The sequence below is a fragment of the Zalophus californianus genome, chromosome 5 (genome assembly GCF_009762305.2).
Source record: "Zalophus californianus isolate mZalCal1 chromosome 5, mZalCal1.pri.v2, whole genome shotgun sequence".
NCBI lineage: Eukaryota > Metazoa > Chordata > Mammalia > Carnivora > Otariidae > Zalophus > Zalophus californianus.
In genome coordinates, this window is record NC_045599.1 from 54,254,345 (window position 1) to 54,269,963 (window position 15,619).

At 37.5% G+C, this 15,619-nt stretch overlaps 1 protein-coding gene across 3 annotated transcripts in view; it reads left to right on the forward strand.

Annotated features, from left to right (window-relative positions):
• Positions 1-15,619, forward strand: part of TNPO1 (transportin 1) — an 81,120-nt gene that overhangs the window by 29,027 nt on the left and 36,474 nt on the right. For 2 of the 3 annotated variants that reach the window (XR_003522039.1, XM_027605342.2), the window contains exons 2-5: positions 5,232-5,345; positions 8,026-8,101; positions 11,655-11,804; positions 15,055-15,161. Coding sequence is in view for 2 of the 3 variants with exons in the window: in XM_027605342.2 (XP_027461143.1) it covers positions 5,232-5,345; positions 8,026-8,101; positions 11,655-11,804; positions 15,055-15,161 (447 nt within the window). In the remaining variant the exon portion in view is untranslated. Of the gene's footprint in view, positions 1-4,956; positions 5,099-5,231; positions 5,346-8,025; positions 8,102-11,654; positions 11,805-15,054; positions 15,162-15,619 lie in introns of those variants that run through there. The other variant, XM_027605343.2, reaches the window with a different exon arrangement.

The following is a 15,619-nucleotide window of genomic DNA, read 5'->3' on the forward strand; positions in this document are numbered from 1 at the left end:
TGTTAGCCTAAAGCCTAACATGATTTTACATATACACATGGAATTTTTTGCAGGATTTTAATTAAATGTTGGGTTTTCCAGGAATAAAACTACTGTACTATTGAAGGAAGCGTATGCCTTGTGTTCTTTGGAGTTGTTCACCGTTTTGGGAAATTATGTCAATGATAGCAACAGTTATCACATTCTTGTAATTCACCATAGAGGTGGAAACATCTGACTCCTCAGTAAATATTTTTTTGAATGTAATTGAAATTAGAAGGGAAAAAAGCTCTGAACCAAAGGTGGGGGGGTAAAGCGTGTTTCTCTTTCCTGGCAGAATATATTTATGTTCCTCTCTCTCCGTGTTGCACCTTATTCATATTCTTCATTCATAGAGCACACATTTGTCTCTCATTAAATCAGAGCTTAGTTTAGTGAGGGCAAGAACAATATTTTATTCACCTTTGAATCTTTGCTGGTCATTGAGCACATGGTAGTTGCTCAGCTTAATATTCAGTTGAATTAATTGCAACAGCAGTAGTATTTATTCAACAAATATTTATTGAATCAGACTCTGCTAGGCAAAGAGGGCAAAAGACACTGTCCCTCTTCTCAAGGAATACATGATCTATTGCTAAGACAGAACTGGAAATAATTATAATATAATATGATAGTTTCCTAAATGGCGATAGCTATAAACTTTAGATCTGTAATGAAAAAAACATGTAAGTCTTATGGGGAAGTCCTGGAATAATACCATGGAAGAAAAATAGTATCCAGTATTAATCATAGTGCCAAGGAAGACTCTCAATAAATATTTAGAAATTGGATAGATGAGCATAGCTCTGAAGAGTGCAAAGGAGTTTGCCAAATTGTCAAATGTAAAGAGAATATTCCAGTCAGGAAATCCTATTCAGAGGCTCAGAGGTATAAGAGGCTCAGGTGGTACTGGTGGAGCATAAAGTTTGAGGTTAAGTCATAAGAGAGAAAGCTGTTGCTAGAGGTGATGAACCAGATCATGAATGGCCTCTTCCATGAAAAAGAAGTTAGATTTTTATCTTGCAGGCAGTAGAAAACCAATGATGTGACAAGTAAAACTACTATATTTCAGGGGCACCTGGGTGGCTCAGTTAAGCATCTGCCTTTGGCTCAGGTCATGATTTTGGGCTCCCTGCTGAGCGGGAAGCCCACTTCTCCTTCTCCCTCTGCTCTTCCCCCTGAACATTCTGTCTCTTTCTCTTTCTCTCTCTCTCTCAAATAAAGTCTTTAAAAAAAAAAAAACAAACTATATTTCAAATCATACCATATGCCAAGCAGGTACGTATAATCCTACTATAGAGTTGATACAGTCTCATTTGATAGTTGAGAAACTGAACTTCAGTGAGATTAATTAACTTGCCCAGGTTTTCACAGCTACTAAGTGGAAGAACTAGGATTTAAACTTAGGTTGGTTGAGTCCAGACCTCCCATCTGCTTTTTAAACTATATTTTACAGCCCCTCCAGCAGGGAAGAAACTAGATTTATTTTTACTTTTTTCAACCAGTGTCTTTACCTCACATGATTTTTCAACTCTGGCAAGTTCAAAATTTTTATGTACTTGTAAGTTCTTAACAGTTTGGGAGTCTTTCATTTGCTGACGGCCCCAAATGGTATCTTAGAGTAACTTAGCAGACTACTTTCCATTCTGGTGTCATCTTCTATCTAGCTAGTTCAAGTAACTGTCTTGCCTAATGAAGAGTCTGGTTGGTGGGGAGGGTGGTCACCATGGAATGCCATGGCCCAGTCAGCATGATTTGCATACTGTAAAAGAGAAAAATTTGAAGTACTACTTCCCTTTTTTGAAACATCTAGATCTTAGTCTTCAACATGAATAAAGAATAGTATAAAGAATTACTTTAAGAACAGCCAGTGTTAATCATGATATTCTATTTATTATGGATGTAGTTTACTATTTAAATAGTGAGTTCTGCCTCAGAATTCTGGTGTCCTCGGTTAGCTTGAAGTACTTCAGATGTTATCTAGATTTGTGATCCCTCTGGCTACCCTAGCAGAGGATTCTTCCTAATTTTAATGGCTATTAAAATGTGGTAAGTTCTGGAGATAGGGGTTGTAATTGCACAACAATGAGAACGTACTTGATGCCATTAAACTGTACACTTAAAATGGTTAAAATGCTAAATTTTATGTACATTTTACCACAATAAGAAAAACGTGGTATAGAAGTTCAAAATGACCTGAGATCCCTTATCAAGCAGTTTCCAAATATTTTTGAGAATCTTTTGTCCCCAATAACTTGAGTTAGAATCTTCATTCTACCTATCCCATCGTCATAGGCTGATCAAATTAAATGTTCTTAATACTAAACTGTTTGGAAAAAAAAATTATACTTGGGTGCAGGGATAAAGACAGAAGCATGATAATGATATTATGGGGCACTCATCCTCAGGATGAATGTGATAAAGATGCCTTTTGGACTGGCTGCTATTGGCCCCAACTGCACTTATTCAAAAGGGCAGCTAAGGAGTTAAGTAGGCTATCCAAACGTCACCTCCACTGGTGTGATGTGCATGGTTGCAGCTCCAACTCATAACTAAAGTTCAGATTTTTAGGTTCCCTCCTCTTAACCTCTCCCTGCCCCCCTACCCCAGTATCAGGAGCAATTAAGTTTTCACCCATTAGATTCACAAAAATTAAAAGAATGTGCTGGTGAAGATACGGGAAACATCCATATTGTTGATGAGTGTGAATTGCATAACTTTTTAGAAAGTAATGTAATAACTGTTAGAAATTTTTAAGTGCACATACTTTTGGTCTATTAGTCCCACTGGGTTGCCACTACTGTGTAGAGACATTAGTAGAAGATTATTTTTTGTGTGTGTTGTTTATTGTGGTTAAAAAAGAAAAAAAAAGTAGAGGCATCCTGGAAGCCAGTCAAGAAGTGGTTGAACAAATTATGTTCTATCCATTCTAAAGACCCATATGCAGCTATTAAAAATGAGTTAAATCTATACTTTGGCCGGGAATGATGGTATATTATGTGTTTAAAAGTTGTAGGATTAATAATTTGTAGTATGATCCTAAAACAGAACAAAACCAGAACTCTATGTATGTTTGAGAAAGAAAGGTGTAGCAGGATTCATACCAAACTTATAACGGATTCGATCATGGACATAAGCTTGGAGGTAGGATTGAATTAACTTTATGTGGGGGCGCCTGGGTGGCTTAGGCGTTAAGCATCTGCCTTCGGCTCAGGTCATGGTCCCAGGGTCCTGGGATCCAGCCCTGCATCGGGCTCCCTCCTCCGCAGCAAGCCTGCTTCTCCCTCTCCCACTCCCCCTGCTGTGTTCCCTCTCTCACTGTCTCTCTCTCTGTCAAATAAATAAATAAAATCTTAAAAAAAAAAAATTTATGTGTACAACCATGTTGTTTGATGTTATAATTTTTGTAATTTTTAACAAGTTTCTGAAGTAAGAGGGAAGGAGGAGAGATCTATAATGATAGAAATTAATAATAGGGATTACTTTGGATGACTGGGAAATGGGTACAGTGGAGACCTTGGCACTGGTAATGATCTGTATTTTGATATGGGCATTGGTTACACAGGCATCTTCAGTTTGTAATAATCCATTTAGTTGTTTGCCTTTGATTTATATAGGTTGTGTATATATCAAAGTGTATTAAAATTACGTCAGCAATACAAGGGAATATGATTATGTTTTTAAAAAAATACATTCAGTAAATACTTAATGATACATGAAGGTGGGCAAAAAACAGGACAATTCCATTATAAAATATGTACATATAAGCACACAGAGTGAGGACTGGAATAAAAACACAGTATTAACAGATATCATGTCTAGATGATTATTGTTTTTGTTTTTGGGCTTTCACTTTGGGTAGTTTAGAAGTCTGTAGGAGGTGGTGAGCAAAGCCGCATTACAAGATATTAACCAGAAAATAAGGGTGAAGGAAAGAGGAAAGGTTTTAAAAGATAAAAAAGGAAAGAAAAAAAAAAAAAACACAATGCTAACTAGAGACATGCCCTAAGGTCAGGTAATTTTAACCCCTGCTGGGAAGGGACTCCTACCAGGAAGAGACTCCTACTAGGAAGGGACTAATTTCATCTGTCAAACTCTCACGTAGTAATAAAGCCATATGCAATATTCTTTCATCATACTGTTTGGTTTTTACAATTCTTAAGTTTTGTTTTTGTTTAAGCATTAGTTTTAATGAAACTGTGTCATTGATATAATAGTTTCAACTGATTGTAGCAGATGCAACTCTTAGTAGCTTAAGAAACCTATACTCCCCCCCAGTCTTCACTAATTAACCGTGGTAATTTGCTCAGATCTTTTTGAGCCATAGTTGGCACATGGGAGCTAATAATACCTCCCCAGGTTGGCTTGAGAATGAAATGAGAAAATGTATGTGAAAACACTTTAATGGAATTAAATACGATCCACTTATAAAATTACGTTTTCTTGTTTTTCCCTCACCCCAAGTCCTTAATTGTGAAATGTGGTTATTTCAGATGGAATTTATTTCACTTGAGTTCAGAAGTTCATAAAAGAATGCAGTTTTTTCAGTCACGTTCTGCACATGTAAATGCAACATTGTTTATCGAGGTGTGGGTTGTGATTACAATACAAATTTAATATTTTAGACCAAATATTAGTGCTATGTATATCAAGTTGAAATGTAAACTTTTTAATTTTTTCTAAGTATTGTCAGGAATTATCAGGCTTTTTTCCCTATTCCAGTCATTGTTCATTATTCACTATGTTAACTTAAAATGACTAACCCAAAATCAGATCTCTTCAGGTGTTTCGTAGGGTTTCGATAAGAACTCGACTTCTGATGAGTCCTTTAATCAGTAATAATCTGGACAGAACTCCAGTTGGGTTGGGTTGGAGAAAACTGCGTGGCACTAGGACCCAGGGGGCTCCCGTGAGCGGATCTAGGGGCCAGATTGCAAATTCGCGGTGACTCAGTCTGGTCGGCTCCTTGCGCTCGGCGGCCGCGGCGGCAGCAGCAGCACCAGACGTTGGCGGCCGAGCTGCTAGGATCAGTTCCCCCGGGTTTCGCCGTCCGAGACTTCTTTCGGGGCACCCCAAGCAGGTCCGAGGCGTCTGGGGAGTAAAGGGGTCGTTCTGGCGGGGAAAGGGGGGTTGCTCGGCGCGGGAAGCCCTCGGGCCTGTGCACGGGGAGTAACATTTGCTCCGTCTCTTCCTGTGTCTGGCTTTATTTGCAGCAAACCAAGATGGAGTATGAGTGGAAACCTGACGAGCAAGGGCTTCAGCAAATCCTGCAGCTGCTGAAGGAGTCCCAGTCCCCAGACACCACCATCCAGAGAACCGTGCAACAAGTATCCTTTCCGAGGCCTTGCCGCCGCCCGCGCGGCTCGCCCCGCGCGGGGCCCGCTCCCGGCGGCCGGGTAGCGCCTGCCGCCCCTCCCCCTCCTCCCGCTCCCCGGATCCCTCCGCCCTCCGCCCGCCCGCCCGCGGGGAGAGGCCCGCCCGCCGCCGCAGCTCCTGCCCGGCGCCTCGCGCACGCGGCCCTCGAGCCCGGTCTGGGGTGCTGCCGCCGGCTTCCGGCCCGCGGGAGGCGGGGGCTCCCAGCCGCCGCCCGCGATCGCGACATGTGCTCCAGCCGGGCCGCCACGTCCCCGCCCGCCCACCGCTAACCTGCCCTTGGGGTGGAGAGCTGCGCGGGCGGGCGCGGCCCGGGGGCGGCGCGGACCCCGGCCCCAGACAATGCGCTCCGCGCCGAGGGGGCGGCGGGCCGAGCGGGCGGCGGGCCGAGCGAGAGTCCGGGTGGAGGGCCGAGCGTCGCCAGAAATGGGGTGGAGCTGGCGCGGGGTTTAAACTGCCGCCGCGTTGGGCCTGGGGTTTCTTCGAGGCCCCTGCCTTAAAAGTGCTGGAAACCTGCAAGTTGGGGGGCGGGGGGTCCTCAGGTCTCATCCCGGAGCTGCTCTTGCTCACACCTGTTGCAAGCTTCCTGGCTCCCTAGTGAAATAGTCCTTTTGGCTCAAAGGCTGACTGCTCAGTTACTCCGTGTTTACCGAGTTTCCTGGGGTAGCGGTCATATTGCTACGGTTTTAGAGACCGAAAAGGTTAAAAGCAGCAGCAAAATCTCTGCCTTGTGTGCTGTCTGTGGTGCCCTGAACGGTGGACAAATGAAAGAGCTCTTACTGGATAGGATAAAGGAGATGGATTCACCCAGTCATAAATAAGCTTTTTCATTAGCTTATTTAGTCTGTTCCTTTGAGGCTAAAGGATTCTTTAAAAAAAAAAACTTAAAAGCTGCTGTTTTTGCAGAAACAATTTGATTTCTATTGTTAGTGAACAGCAAAACTATAGAATTTGGTAAGTAAGCTCTTTAGTGTAGTTTAGGCTTATTTGAATATAATACACTGTAAAGGTGAAATTATATACAATTCCGTGAGAAACTCTGGTAGATAAGTTTTGAAGTCGAAGAAGTACTGCATTGCTGTAAGTTAAAACTTTAAATAGGTGAGGAAGTACCTAGCTTCTTAGTTAATGTACTAATTTAAAACCGGAGGGTATAATGCTGCTAATACTGAGGTAAGAATGGTAGCTTTGGGGTGTGTTGGACCTTGTATCTGAAGCCTTGCTGTAGCCCAGACTTAATTTGTGTTGTCATGGCTGTAGGAATGATAGAAGTTGACATTTAGTGAATTACAGGTAATTGTACGACAGTTATTTCTTAAGTTAGCCAAGCCCATAACCATCTTGTAATTTCTTCTATAGTACTATATATCATTATTTCCTGTTTTGGTATGTATTTATTAAATACCTTTTATATGTCCGGTACTGTGCTTGGGCTGACAATTTTAGTTTATTCTGTGGGCCTGGAGCATAGTATGCCTTCTGCATAAGGAACAAATTAAATTTCAGTAGACAAATAAAAATACACGTTGCTTTATATTTTCAAAGTGCCTAATGATGGATGACTTTGTTCTTTTGTGTGTCCTTAGGAAGCATTTATTTTATTGTTGTTTTTGTATAGGCGTGAGCACCTTTTGCAAGACTATTAGTAATATGGGTAGATCGCCCAAGTTCTAAGAAAGTAAATCTTACAAGGAAGTTTTTATGAAAAATTAGCACATCATCTTGTTAATATTGGCTATTTACTAAAGAAAGAAACCAGTGGTTTTTTCTTGGTCAAAGAAAGTAGACTTGGGAAATTTTCTAAAGAATGTCTTTTGCTAGTTTATTTAATGTTCTGACCACTAACTATTGAGGGTATTCTAGTATGAAATAAATAGCTAATACAATGTACCTAGAGCTTGTACCATGGGTTTAAATAAAAAAACTTTTAGATCTCAGTAAAAACATTTGAATATTTCTGTCTAATAAAACACAATTAGTATTATTAAGAATATTAGATGTTAAGAGGGCGTGAAGAAAGATATAATAGAACATTATGTTACTGTTGACAGCCAACAGAATGAAATACCTGCAAATTTAAGTCACTTAGAAATGTTAGATTTTGGGGAGGTGTGGACAATTGTAGAACTATTGCAATTCAGTAATTTCATACTGACCTTATGTAATAGTATTAGACTTGATACATAGATTTGTGTATAAGTGGCATTTTTATAAAGTTAATTTCTCTAAATGATCTTTAAAGACCTGTTTTCTTTGGAATGCTTTTCATTTTTGTCATTATTTTTATACCTAAATACCATTCTGATTAAGTTTTTAAAGTCAAATAAATAAAAAATTCTGTTTTGAAAGTTTTTTTGCTATGTTGAGCATTCTGAAGGTGAAACTTGGCTTATGTTGTAATGAATATAATTGATATAAAGTATTGAGTTTAATATTTCAGCCATAAAGCGCCTAGGAGATTTAACATAACCATTAGTGTGCGCTTGGAATAGTGTGTTGATGGTTTTAATAAGGTAACTTCATTCTTAAAAGAATGCTAGATTAAAAATATCATGAAAGGGATTCTTGATTTTAAACGCTTAATTTTTTCCTTAGATTACATTGAGAAGTTTCCTTAACTACTGTTTGTTCTAGAAACTGGAACAACTCAATCAATATCCAGATTTTAACAACTACCTGATTTTTGTTCTTACAAAATTAAAATCTGAAGGTAAGTAAGGTTTGTAAAAACTTGGAAAGGTCTTTAAGACCTATTAAAATATGAGAGTTACTCTCATTTCAAAGGTTTGCATTTTGTAGTAACCACTAGTCCCAGTAGACTTTATTCATTTCACAAATATTTATTGAGCACCACTTAACTTCCAGGCTCAGGGGCAATAAAACTAAACAAAATAAGGATCTCTGCCCTCATGGAACTTACATTGTAGCGAAAGGTGTTCTTCATAGAGTTATTTGAGTATTGAAGATTCCTTTCCTGAAACATTGTCATACACACAATAGGCACTAAAATACTATTGAGTAACTGGCCTCTAAATGAAAATATTATACCCTGTTCAGTGATGTTTCAGAAGCCATAGAGCAATTAGTTAAAAAAAAACAAGGGCGCTTGGAGATGGAAAACAAGTCTCAGACACTTACACTGATTCACCTGCCTTGCTTTTTTCAGCTATATAATGCCTGTGTTGGACTACCAGACTCTCTGTAAGGGTTCATCCGCAAGGTTCTAGGGGGTTAATGGCCTTAAGGTGTAGTAAAATCTCACTAATCTTTTTTTTTTTTTTAAGATTTACCCGTTTATTTTAGAGCCACGTGCACAAGTCGGGGGAGGGGCAACGGGAAAGGGGGAGGGAGAATCCTTAGACCTACTTCTAGCTGACCACCCAGGGCTTGATTCCAGGACCTTGAGATCATGACCTGAGCTGAAATCAAGTATCGGCCACTCAACTGATTGAGCCACCCAGGCACCCCTCTTTAATCTTGTATTTGTTAAGATTTTGATAATTTATACAGCACAGTGATTTTTTAATTAATTTCAATATTCTAGCTAATTTTAGGGATTTTAATTTGTGATTGAGGGATGTAGTGGAAACTTTAAAACTTTCTAAATCTAGGTTTTAAGAAACTAGAAATTCTTTCAGCATAAATTTAAATTCAGCAATTAATATTCTTAGTTTCTTAAATATACTTGATACTTTGGTTTCTTAATATAGAAATTCTATTTTTCCCACATACTAATTTGTAATCAAATCAGTGTTACTTGTTTTTTAAAGAACTTTAGTATATAGTAAATGAATTTTTGTAAACTCATTGTTCTACTTGAAAATTTTAAACTTGGGCACCTGGGTGGCTCAGTTGGTTAAGTGACTGCCTTCGGCTCAGGTCATGATCCTGGAGTGCCGGGATCGAGTCCCGCATTGGGCTCCCTGCTCGGCGAGGAGCCTGCTTCTCCCTCTGACCCTCTCCCCTGTCATGTACTCTCTCTCTCATTCTCGCTCTCTCAAATAAATAAATCTTTAAAAAAAAATTTTTTTTTTAAATTTATTTTTCACCAAGCCATCTACTCTTTCATGTCAGTGTGCACATCCTAAATTCCAAATATTAAAGATTGTTAGGATATTATACTTTCTTGAAGCTTTTTGGGGATGTAAGAATAAAGTATTTTTATTTATTTTTTTATTTTTTTGAATAAGTATTTTTAAAAGCAGACATAGAATTCAAATAGCAAGAGAGGTTGTGTGTAACTACCTCCAATTCATTAGTCACCATTTCTCAAAGGACATAGAGCTAAACATTTGTGTAACAGTTAATATTTTTTCTTGTGTCTTATTTGGGACACAAGTTTACAACGTCTAGTTTTCTATTTAAAAGAAAATTGGCATTGGGGTCATCATATTAGTGAAGGAACATAAATGACTTTTTTTTTTAACATTTATTTCAGAGGACACACAAAATGCTTATTTAGTAATCTGTTCACCATTCTCTTGTGAATTTGTTTACACGGAATTTTTACATGGAGTAAAATTTTAGATCTGGAAGAGACCTCAGAGATAAGCCCATCTAACAGCAAATCGAGGTCCAATAGAGTAAAGGCTTACCTTTTTTTAAAAAAGTAAATGGTTGATTGGTGGCTTTTTGGATTTAGGACAGGATATGTTTTACCTTAACTAAAGTAAATATTTTAATATAAAATACTTTTTAATTTTAAACCATTTCTGCTTTGTATTGTGACTTAAGACTATGTTATAGCATTTATTGTAAAAACAGTAGTGACTTATAAACAAATACGTGCCATTTAAGATAAAATTATATGACTGAATTATTAAAGGCTAACTTAGACAAAAGGATTATTGCTTGAAGAAGTTAAATATCTAGATATTCATTTATTTTATGGCAGTTCTAAACTTGCCAGAGAATTTAGAACTGTTTTTGTTTCATTTTAATTTATTCATTGGAATGGGTTGTAATTGAATCCAGAAAGAAGTTTTTTAAACGGTGACAAAAGGTTTTAGAGTATATTGTTGTGATGGCCTGAATGGGGTTTATTTGCAAAGAAACTTTGCTCTCCTTTTGCCCCTCAGTATGTGTCACCCTAGAATATCTCAGTGCCAATCAGACTATGGGAGCATACTGCAACCTAGAATAAGCTCAGAGTATTCTATTTTTTAATAGCGTTTGTAAAACAGTAGTCCTGTAATAGCGTATTCTGTTCACTACACCAGCTCTTCATGTCCTCCAGTCTTGTGAGGAGGGTGATACTGTAGCATGCATCAGAGTCTAGGCTTGAGCCAGACTCCTGAAGTTCATATTTTGGCTTCCCCACTTAATAGCTTTGTGTGACTTTGGCACAGCCCTCAGTTTCTTCATTTGTGCAGTGGGGGTAATAACTCCTGTCTCACGAGGTGGTGAGGATTAAAAGCACACTATTTGGAATGCACTTAGCAGTGTTTAGTACCTAATAAGCATTAAGAAGATAATAACTGTTGCTAATACTGGTGGTGATGTCAATTGGTAAAGCATCAGTTACATTCTACTAGTATTAAATTTCTTAAAAATTTGTTAACACCCATCTAGGGACTAAACTTTTTCATGTAAATTCTATTTTTAACTTATGGAAATTTTAAAACTGTTTTATCCTTTTTTTTTTTTAGCTCAGAGTCAAGTGAGAAACATGATATAAATGAACGTCAGTTATTTGTATGTGAAGGTGATCCCATATATTCTTTGTCCACTTAATTTTTTAATAGGATATTTTTAGTCACTAATACTTTCAGATCTGTAATTTGATGTTTATATCAGGTTCCAATAAAGCTTGAGTACAGTGGCCATATATAAACTAAATTAACTCTTAAACTAAGTCAGTGGTTCTCAACCAGGTGCAGTTTACCCCACCCATCCCACCCCTCCCACCCCTTCAGCAATCCAGACATTATCTGGAAGCATTTTTGTTGTCACAATTTGGGAAGGGTGATACTGGCATCTGTGGCCAGTGATACTACTAAACATCATAGGATGCACAGGACGACACCCAACAAAGAATTATCTGACCCAAAATGTCAATAATGCCAAGGTTGAGAAACTCTGAACTACAAATCATGGAGCTAATCTTTCGATAATCATTTATGATACCTTTTTTTCCCCTGGTTATAGCAAAATTACTGGAATGTTGCAATCAAGTTTTGACTATAAGTATTTTAAAAGTTACTGCTTTTATGTATTTTGAAATGAAAACTACTTTAAAAGTCAATAATACTGTTTTATTACAGATGAACCCACAAGATCATTGAGTGGTCTCATTTTGAAGAATAACGTGAAAGCACATTTTCAGAACTTCCCAAATGGTGTGACAGACTTTATTAAGAGTGAATGTTTAAACAATATTGGTGACTCCTCTCCTTTGATTAGAGCCACTGTAGGTAAGTTATATTTTTATGGTAGTTTGCTTATCCGGTTTGTAACTGGGTTGTTTTTTGAGATGATAGACTATTATAGGAATTTTTGTCATCTGCTTCATGTTGAATTGTGAGGGGGGAAGGGAGTTTTTCATTGCCACTTTTGAAATGTTTTGGAAATAATGTTCATTATTATAGTAAAATCCTTCAAGTAGTGAGACCAGAGCAACTGGTAGTTGCTTAATCAAAGTTCCTTGAAGTGGGACATTAACAGATGATATTAATTTAGGACTGCTGCCTTTTATTTGAGTTCCTTATTATCTGACTTCCTTGTGTAATACATGAGATACAATTTCCAGCTTCACTTTCTTTACATGGAAATAAAACTTCGTAAAACAACTTAAGAATAGGACCTTAGGTTTTACTATTTACTAGGTCTACCCTTGTTTTTAATATTTGCCTTGTCTGTATCTAATTACAGCAATTTTTGAGTCTTTCCAGAGTGTCCAGCTTGAGTAAAAGAACTATCAGTTTATGTAATATTGAATTAAAATGTTTAATTATAATAGCTGGTATAAATAGGTTTGGGAGTAAACACACCGACTTTTGGTAATAGCATTCATGGAAGCAGAAATAGGAGGACTCAAGAGTGGCCTACTAACGGGCAGTATTCAGTATGCCGTGGGCTTTAAGCAGCTAAATTTTTACAAGGACCTGGAAAGCTTCTGTTAATCTGGCAGGTTGGTTGAATGGAGGTCAGTTAAGAACCTTCATAATGATTAAATCATTTTCATTGAAAGTTCTTTACTTTTGTATTTTTTGTCTCATGGTGGGTTTGAAAAGTACCCAGTTCATCTTTTACTTAAAAAGCAAAGGCTCTCTGACATCTCTCAAAATATACATGTCTTAAATACTGTCATTATTAACACTGATTTTAAATGGGATGGAGGGCATTTGTGATTTGAGAAAAGGGAATTCCTAATTTGTTCTAATGGACCCTCATATACCTTCCTAATGTTTTGCCAACTCTTGACACTGGTAAAAAAGAATGGTGAGGGTATGCCAGACTTCTCAAATATTTTTAATCTTAACAGTACATATTAGGAATCTTGCCAAGGAAGTTTATTTGAAAAGACCACATTTCGTTGACTATGTGGTAATCCATTAGACAAATGTAAAATTGTTTCTCTTGTTAAAGAGTGTATGGTTGGGGGGCGCCTGGGTGGCTCAGTTGTTAAGCATCTGCCTTCAGCTCGGCTCAGCTCATGATCACAGGGTCCTGGGATCAAGCCCTGCCTTGGGCTCCCTACTCCGAGGGAAGCCTGCTTCTCCCTTTCCCACTCCCCCTGCTGGTGTTCCCTCTCTCGCTGTGTCTTTCTCTGTCAAATAAATAAATAAAATCTTTTAAAAAAAAAAGTATATGGTTGGTTTGTAATTTTATTATTTTAGTGACTATCCTTTATGTGTGTTTATATAATATGGGGAAAAGATTTTTGGGGGAGTGGATGAAATTATACGGTCCAGTTAAATTTGAATTTGTTGGTCGATCAGCATTCTCTAATGCTCTTCTAGCACAAGTAATGAATGTCAGCTGTCTGTTGGTGCCAAGTTGTAGCTTGGCATTTAATTTTTGTTACTGCTTGTTTTAAGATATGTTTAGTTTTCTTTAGGCAGATCCAGAGCTTTTTTTCACCCTCAATTCTTACAAATTTTAACTTTATGAAAGAAAAATTGGCAAGAAGGAGCAGCCTTGATGCTTTTTGATCTTACTGGAAGACTTTTAAGGGTTATATCTTAAAAATGCTATCAATCCATTGACTCTTACCATATAATTTAGGTTTGGTTTTGTTTTGTTTTTAGTGCAGAGTGCATATTGGGCAACAACTTTACGTTTTTTAGCTCTTTTTGCCACTGGGAGCAACCTTCTCAAAACCGTAAAGACAATTTATATACCCAAACAAATAGAATTTGCTGTTTGGTAGTAATCATTGATTATTGTATGCCAGGCAGGGATTTTGTTTGCATATGTCACTGAATTCTCATAATAACAAGAGAACACTTTTTTTTTCACTTTTACAAATTAGCATTTTGAAGTTTAGAGTACATGTAATTTGCCCACTGTCAGAGTTTATACAGACCTTAATTATGGTACTAAAAGGTCTATAATCATCAAACGAAGAATATTATTCATGTTAAATTGTTAAGGCAGAGGGAAACATTAACACAAAACTTTTGTTATGTATTTGTATATTTGCACATTCATTCACTGTCACAACTAAACTACACAACACGTTGAAACAATCCAGTCAGAGTGACGTGATCAGTGAGCATGTGACTCTCAGCCTCCAAAATCCAAGATCACCTTGCCAGTGATTCATCCTTGATCCTGTAGTGGTGAAAACTGGTGGAGGAGCGTGTGGGTCTTTCCATACCAGAGGGATTGTTGCACACATGGATTATTACCCATTGATGGCTCATCTACTTTCATTCTCCCTACCATGGTCCATGGCTGTGATCCATCTTAGCTTAGATCAAAGAGCTGATTTTTGCTTTATGTATTTTTGTGAAAAACTAACAGACTCATACTCATCACCCAGTGATAAGCACTGCTCATGTTTTGGTATATTGTCTTTGTCTATATATTGTACAATTTCTGTGAAGGAGGAACACATTTGACCCTTGAACAATACAGATTTGAACTGCGTGGGTCTGCTTATGTGTGGAATTGATTTTTCAGTAGGTACAATAAATGTATTTGCATTATGATTTTAATAACATTTTCTTTTCTCTAGCTTTATTGTAAAAACCATATAAAATAATGTCATACACAAAATTTGTTAATCAACTACCATTGAGGCTTCCAGTTAGCAATAGGCTATTAAGTTTTGAGGAGTAAGCAGTTACATGTCGATTTTCGACTAGGGGGCCAGCACTCATGCCCCCCACATTGTTCAAGGGTCAGCTATAATTTTAATGAGTCAACTATTCTTGTTGGAAAAGTGCAAGTTGTATAGACTTTTTGTACAAATAATTGTTAAAAGTACAAAAGAGGGTAAAGTGTTGGAAAACAAGATTAAAAACCTCCAACTTATGCTGTGGTTTTTCTACAGATGTGGTGAAAAGGGGGTCCTTGGTGAATGTTACTATTTATGTAGTTTGGAGGTCTTGGGCTGATGTGGGCCATTTAAATGAATGTGTGTGCATGCGTGCATTCACGTGGCAATATCTAACATAATGCAGTCAGACTTCCTAAATATATGTGTTTTCTTTTAAGGTATTTTGATTACAACCATAGCCTCCAAAGGAGAATTGCAGAATTGGCCTGACCTCCTACCGAAACTCTGTAGCCTATTGGATTCTGAAGATTACAACACTTGTGAAGTAAAGAAATTTGCTTCTTACATTTTCTTCTCTTTTTCTTGTCATGTTGTGGATTTGTAACTTTTGGAAAAAATAACTTCTCTGAGACATACAACTTCAAAAACTTGAAATCTTCAAGTTACCCTCTTATTTTACATTAGTGACCAAATATTTATCTTACAGTTTCTATAAGGACTGTTAAGTTATAAAGCCTCTTTACTATAATTACTACAAGGAAGTATAATCAGTTAATCCATTAATGTGGTATTTTTCGAAGATAGGCTTAAATTTACCAACCATGAGCACTTTTTTGCCTTCTCTAAATTGTTTCTGTGCCTCTTATTTTGTGACATGGCTGAAGTATATGTAATCTAGCTTTAATCATGTAGTAATTATGTCCTGTTTGCCACTGATCAGTAGCAAGCTTTCCATGTGGGAAAGGGAGTCTATGGATTTCTCACTATTTATCAGTACTTTAT